Source organism: Melanaphis sacchari, unplaced genomic scaffold (assembly GCF_002803265.2).
Source record: "Melanaphis sacchari strain LSU unplaced genomic scaffold, SCAv2.0 Contig19_pilon_pilon, whole genome shotgun sequence".
In the NCBI taxonomy this organism is placed as follows: domain Eukaryota; kingdom Metazoa; phylum Arthropoda; class Insecta; order Hemiptera; family Aphididae; genus Melanaphis; species Melanaphis sacchari.
The window spans coordinates 804,584-812,040 of NW_020270975.1; the positions used below are offsets into that span (position 1 = coordinate 804,584).

At 28.8% G+C, this 7,457-nt stretch overlaps 1 protein-coding gene across 1 annotated transcript; it reads left to right on the forward strand.

Annotated features, from left to right (window-relative positions):
* The first annotated feature begins 3,094 nt into the window (after nt 1–3,094).
* LOC112592960 (glycoprotein 3-alpha-L-fucosyltransferase A-like) lies at nt 3,095–7,044 on the forward strand. Its single transcript, XM_025337135.1, has 5 exons — nt 3,095–3,119; nt 3,408–3,441; nt 3,526–3,836; nt 5,350–5,771; nt 6,623–7,044. Exons 1-5 carry the CDS (start codon nt 3,096–3,098, stop codon nt 6,924–6,926), a joined length of 1,095 nt encoding a protein of 364 aa, XP_025192920.1. The 5' UTR covers nt 3,095; the 3' UTR covers nt 6,927–7,044.
* The last annotated feature ends 413 nt before the right edge of the window (nt 7,045–7,457 follow it).

Below are 7,457 nucleotides of genomic sequence, written 5' to 3' on the forward strand. Positions count from 1 at the left end.
GAAAATTATAGGAAAAACCTAATGACTTTCTGTTGTTAAAGTTGTAAGGCTTTAACGTGCTTGTAACTAGACTGGGAGCAGGGGAGTAGTCCTTATGAACCGGTTTTTTAAATCGGTGGAAGTCGTATACGACAAAATGAGATTAAAAAAAAAACCATATCACACAAAAGCAGGCACTAGTATGCCACGGTTAATTTTGTATTTTATCGATTACTGACAATTTAAAATATTTTGAAAGATGAAAAAAAAATAATCATACTATTGCAATAATAATATGTTCTATTGATATATAATAATATAAATCCGGTAAGATGTTAACAAATTTAACTTCAACACCATCTAGACTTCTGCTAAATTAAAAAAAAAAATCTCACCTTGAATAACTATTCTTTTTAATATCAAGATTGAAGTGTATCATGTAGTATACATATATACAGTTAATCAACATGAATTTCATTTTTTTGTATCCAAGTCTGGTCAGAACCCGGCTCTTGGATATTTTTTAAACTTTTTTTTAGCATTGATATGTTTTTGGGCTGGATACAACTTTTTTGTCGTCATCGTAATTGATTTTTTATTATAAGGTTATGAATTTGTATTTAGTATCTAGGTTACCTACCCTATATTATTCCTATTATCTAACAGAACTTAATTAAATATAAAAAGTATCATAAAAATTACAACCTCTGTTTTAAAGTTTTTTTTCCTTGATTTTGTTTTCAATAAAGTACTTTTCATTTAACTATTATTTTTGTTTAACCACAATCTTTATCTAATATTTTATCACTAATTATAAAAGGATGCTACACATACAAGTGGCGTGGTTCAATCTTATAAGATAAAATAGTAAATTAGTGGTTAGTAGAACTTATTTTTGTGATGTCAGCTTTATAACAATAAAGTGAATTTACCCATTATAGTAGCGTTAAATTTTTTTCAATAATTTAATTTTTAAGCAAGATAATAATACAAAAAACATTAAATAATATTTAAAATACGCATACATAGCTTAAAAATTAAAATATCAGCAAAAAAATTAAATTTACATCTCTAGTAACATTTTAACCTTTAACTTTGATAATAGGTGAAATCACTCTAATATGAAAACCAATAACACATAATTGGTTTTAATAAGCACTTATATCAGTTAATGAAATTTAAATACTATTTAGAAGACTAGTTAATCTAGCCAAACGATTCATAATATCCAACGCACACCCTATAATACCACATGACATAATCACTGAGCACCTTCTATCAGAAAATACCTATTAAAACACTATCTCCAATAAGTCCAATATAATTTTTAAAAGTCGACTTCCAAGATAAACTCTCAGTAGTTTTAGGCAACAGGTATATATTCATCCTGATGATATAGAAAAGGTACCCGGATTGCTAATAATTAAATATGATAACACTGACTTCAGAATTCTTAACTGACGATACACTCACTTGTTACCTATGTAAACAAACCGGTCATACATCCAATTACTGTAAAAAAAGAATCAAACTCTATGAACACCTCCACAATAATCTCACAAAAAGCAACAATAGAAGAAAACACCTACAGTACTTGTCCAAACTCTACTCAAGAAAACAACAAAATCGAAGAATATGATAACGACATTCCCAAAAACAGTCACAACCATAAAACTTCAAGTGTACCCACCAATATTACCACAAGCCTACCCAATATACAAATCAAAAGACCTCCTCCATCATCAAGCTGCCCCTCATCACCTTCAACTTCAAATCAACCCGAAATATACTCAACCAACGGAAATCAAAATTCGTCAAAAAACTTAATAACTAAATTAATTGAATCTAAAAACACTAAGGAAAAACTTAAAAAACCAAATAAAAAGTTTAAAAAAAGCACTTCACTTGAAAATATAATAACTGATGACCCTCTTCAATCTGTCCTAAACCTATTTTCTAAAAATGATGAAATTCCAATGTCATTTTCCCAATTTAAATACATACTAGAAAACTTCTCAAATAAAGCTATTAACGTCCACACTCTCTGTAATGAAACCACGGTAGACATAATACTTGTCTTATACATAATACAAGTTAATGGCGACCCGTATTCATTCTGCAAGCGTTGATTCAATCTCACTTGCACTTTGTATTTGTCCGAGAAGGCGACCAACAACGAACAATTTAGTTGACTTTTAATGAATCAATTAATTAAACACGACGAATTCAATGTAATTAGCAGGTATTAATACTACCTTTAAAACGATAAGAGGTAATACATCAATTATTATTTGAAAATTATTTTGTATAATTTTGATTTTGAAAATTTCCAAAGCAACTTTGTTTTGTTTATCCTTACATTACTGTCATCATTTATAATATTATGTATAATTATACAAGTACCAACATTAAACATTATACCATCATTTCTTATTAGGTACAGTAAAACCACAATATTAGGTTCTACCTTCTGTCTTTTCCTTTATCTTAGTACCTATTTTCTTAAAATTTACAAAACCAATATTATTAAGTCTTAACTCATAACTGTTTTATTATTGTTTACGCTTTTCCATATATTATGCATTGTTTAACTATATTATTAATTAAGTAATTACTTATGAACTCACACTTCCACACTGTTTTACTGTTCTTTACACATTTGTATAGGCAATAAATTAATTAATAACTATTACTATATATTTCATAATAATTTATACTATAATAACAGGTATTAATTTATTGCATTACTATTATTTGACTTCAGTTCGAATAAATTTATATTAAATAAACACAGGTGTTCGTGTTCTGCCAATTGAAACTGTAGTTCTACTTAGTACTTATTAACTATAGACTACAATATAACAGTTTTACATAGAATCGTGTATAATATTTTGTGCTTGTATTAAGTAAGTAAAACGTTTGTAGCTAAAGTTTTATTAATTTAAGTATCAACACTAATAATCATGTCTCGATTAATTTAAGAATAAATTTAATATTTTAATATTAGCTGAAAGATGACAGAGATAAAATTTTTGAATCATCACACCAAACATAAATTGCTAATAATTATTAGATACATAATAGTATTTGTGTTAACATCAATAAGTTTATTTTACATGAATATGATTTATTTCAGAAAAGTAAGTGTAAGCAACTAAAAAAATTGTTTATAAAACTAATTATTATCAACTGGGTATTATATTAAATAGGTAAGGTTAAATTTGAATTATGTCCATGAGATATGAAGGGATTTACAATTTAATTTAAATCAAATTAATTTTCAACATTTTCCAAAGGGGGAAATATGTCTCTCCCTTGTCCCCCCCCCAAATGGGCGCCCTTGTATAGTATATATATATGAATTGTATAAGATTATGTATATATAAAAACAATTCAGTTACAGATAAATTTTCTCAATTGTTTTTCAGCAGGATCCCAACTTAACCGTCAGTAATGCAGATTGTAAGATACCACTAATGCCCAACTAGCATATAATAATATTAAAGTTTGATTAATTTCGTTCGTAAAACGTCGCACTAAATTTAGGTACCGATAACAAATTCACTAGTTCAAGATTAGTGTGGCCGGAACAGTTACCAAGAGGCGACAGAATTAAAGAGCAATTATATTACATACCTAAGGGATACAAGTACCTGGAGACACCAATCAAACGGATTTTAATCTATACAGGCCCTGGCGCTACATGGGAGACGCCTAAAGCTGACCAGGGTGAATTCATTGGATGTCCCGTGAGTCAATGTTGGTTGACCTTAAATAAGTCACTGGGTCCAGAAGTCGACGCGGTGATGTTCAGGCATTTTTACAAACGCCCAAAGTACCAGAGGCCGCCCAATCAGGTAAACAAACTATTAAGGCACTTGTTCGCCAAAAACGATTTTATTCAACGTAATTTAGCATTTGCGTTTACTAAATCATTTAAAGTTTATAAATATTTCCGTTTATTAAGTTTACAAAAAACTAATCCATATAGAAATATTTTTGATTTTGGCGTTAATATAACGTTGTTTTTACAGTTCAATATCCGAAAATTTAATGATTAAATCCTTACAATTGTTTACCCTTCTACATTTATATATTGCCTTCTCATCCATTAGACTTATTAAATAAATAATTAAATATTCGCGGATTAAATGTAAAAACTATCAAATATTCCTATTCTTAAGTTTAAATATTTGAAGTCCTTGTTCATTACATGGTATACCATAAATTATTAGCAATTATTAGTTGACATTAGTGATATGCACTACTGCACTAGTGATGGGCACTATCGAATAGTATTTGATAATTTGGATAAACTATCGTATATCAGCTATTCGAATGTTTTTTACATAACCGTTTAGTAGTTTTTTAATAAAAAGTATCGAATAGTCTGGTAAACTATCGAATATTTCGATAGACAATTCGAATAGCTCGATAGACTATTCGAACAGCATGATCGAATAGTTTAGTGGACTATTCGAATCACACTATCGAATAGTTTTATTTTTTCGAACTATTGGAATATTTCAGTTATTAAGAAAACCACAGGCGCATATAAGAAGGTGCCAGGTGATACTTAGTACCATCCGCTAATTTTAAATTAAAAATATTGTTTAAAGTGTAATTTTGCGTTTATAAAAATAAATTTATTGAGTGTGCATTGATAAATCGGTAATTCCACGGACGTACATACTTTATATATGTATAGTTTAATTTTACAAACAATAAACTGAATAAACACACTATATAATATATAACATTGGCCATTAGATAAATCGAATATTGAGTATGATAACAATTAACTAATTAACAACTTAAAACTTTTTTATTAATAGCTAATTTTAATAGTTTTTAAATTAAAAAATTTAACTATTCGATAGTGCCTATCACTAGATGACATTATAAATCAAAGATTTAATTTTAAAGACCAACTTTTTCCTAATGTTGGAGATGTATCACAGTAACATAGTTAAAAATATATACAACTCAAACTATCGTTATAAAAAACATTAAGTTTATTCGATGTAATTTCATGGTTGATATACTGATAAGGAACTTAACTGGCTAGTAGTTTATAAAAGTAGCATCACAAATTATCTGTCAACTATAATGATCTATTTTTATGCAACGTTTTATATCCAAATGTATTCATGTTTGATGTTACCCTTATCAAATAAAATTGTAATAAGAATAGATGTATATATAAATATATATTTGATAAATTTGTGTGATCTACAGAGGGTTAAAATATTTTCCTATACGCGAAGCTCTTAAGTAATGGTTATAGATAAAATACGTAGTAATATAATAATGATGAAATTTTTTGTGATACTACAGTATGCGTTATATTTTTTATCATTCGTCCTTCAGATTTGGATTTTACTTAACACTGAAGCTCCGTATTCTACTCAACTCGTAAGCGACGCCCACGTAATCAATTGGACAGCTAACTACCGATGGGACAGTGATATCCCAACCCCTTATGGATATTTCATGAAATATAATTCATCTATGTCTCAAGATGGGGAAAAAAATTACGCTGAAAATAAAACTAAGAAAGTGGCGTGGTTCGTCTCGAACTGCAATCCGAACAGCAATCGTAAGAATTACGTAAACCAACTCGCCCAATACATTTCAATCGATGTGTACGGCAAATGCGGAAAGCTTCAATGTCCCAAGGCAAATGATAAATGCTTTGAGATGCTGAAAAATGATTATAAATTCTATTTGTCTTTTGAAAACTCGCATTGCGTTTATTATGTAACCGAAAAATTTTTCAAGAATGCTCTGAAGTGAGTTCAAAGTTCAATAACTTTATAATATTTTACTATTAGATCTTATAAAACAATTTAATAAATTGAAACCTTATTATTACGTCTATTTTTGATGATCTTATAATAAATCACTTTGAGCGTGAAAGACAAACGTTTACACATAACGATCGACTGTCAGTTTGTAGGTATTATACATAAAAAAGGGGGATTACAGAAAAATTATTTTAAATTTCTAATAATAATATTTTTTTTTGTTTTAATTATATTTCATTTTTAAGGACGAGTTGTACACTTATATTTTCAATATAAATAAAAATAAGATACGATCAATTTTCAATAATCAATATTTATGATTTCAAAAATACCTACTAAAATGATTATAAAAGTATGCACGGTACACACTAAAAAAAAAAAATTAAATCCTTTATTTAACACACTCCGGACTAATTTTGTCCTTTGGCTAGGTCGTTATAGTCTAGGGTAGTTTACCATAGTTTGCTATTTTAATCAGTCATAAATGTAAATTTTAAATATAAAAGCCAGTTTATACATTTTATCAATAATTGAGCTTTATATTACTCACAAACCGTTGACAATCGTTTCAATAATTGCAGCTGTTATACTATATACCTACTATCAAAATAGAAAAAAATGCATTAAATCAAAATTATATTTGAAAAAGAAACATTTAGTTTAATTAGGTAACTATTAAGCAATTTTATGTCAAATAAATATTATCTACTCTTTAGAAGTAATGCGTTCTCAAAATTCAAAGCCAAAATTTAGGACGTACAAGACTATTATAAAAAACTAGTTTTTATAGTTCTATAAATAATATACAATATATTATATGTTATATACAAATGCAGTTACGACACGTTGCCGATCGTCATGGGACCAAGCCGGAAAGATTACGAATTGATGGCGCCGAATAATTCATTCATACACGTCGACGACTTCGAGTCACCAAAAAAACTAGCCGATTACTTGCATTTGTTAGACAGCAACCATCAGCTTTACAACGAATACTTCCGGTGGAAAGGCTCGGGCACGTTAACCAGAGACACGCGTTTTTACTGCCGGTTGTGCGCGATGCTCCACGACACGGAACGCGGGCCCCGACATTATGAAGACGTCAACAAGTGGTGGAGAGGCCCGGGCACGTGTAATTAATTATAATAAGGATAGGTCGCACGCACATACCTGTCATGATATAAGCTGACGGGTTAATGTTATGCGACCGAAATTTGTTTTAAATGTTTATTAATAATAAAGAGCGGTTTGTATATTATTATGACGTACACGATGACCGTGTTTTAATTCATTCAATTTTTTTAATTAATTGTTAAGTACAAATTTAACACATTCAGTACCAGTGGTGTATTGGAAGGTATACGTAAGTACCTAGATCACTATTTTTGGATTTATTCGTATAGCTTATAGAAAGTTCGTCTATTATGGGCATACGTCAACTGAAAATGCATGTATTATGGGTAGGTGTAAGCTTCTAGTTTATAATCAGTAATAATTTATTAGTATAAAATAAGTAATAATAATAATAATAATAATAGTATACAATTATTATTTTATTATATACACTATTATATTGTTCAAAAAAAGCCTTAACCCGTTGAAATTCGGAAATTGCCGAGCATGCATATTTTTTAGTGCAAATATTAAATATTAGCATCCAATATTATAGAA

Excerpts from the sequence above, each read along its gene's own strand:
- LOC112592960 (XM_025337135.1), top strand. The coding sequence starts at position 3,096 with ATGAATATGATTTATTTCAGAAAA. Across the intron at positions 3,837-5,349 it reads ACCAGAGGCCGCCCAATCAG|ATTTGGATTTTACTTAACAC; the intron begins GTAAACAAACTA and ends TTCGTCCTTCAG. Across the intron at positions 5,772-6,622 it reads TTTTTCAAGAATGCTCTGAA|TTACGACACGTTGCCGATCG; the intron begins GTGAGTTCAAAG and ends ATACAAATGCAG.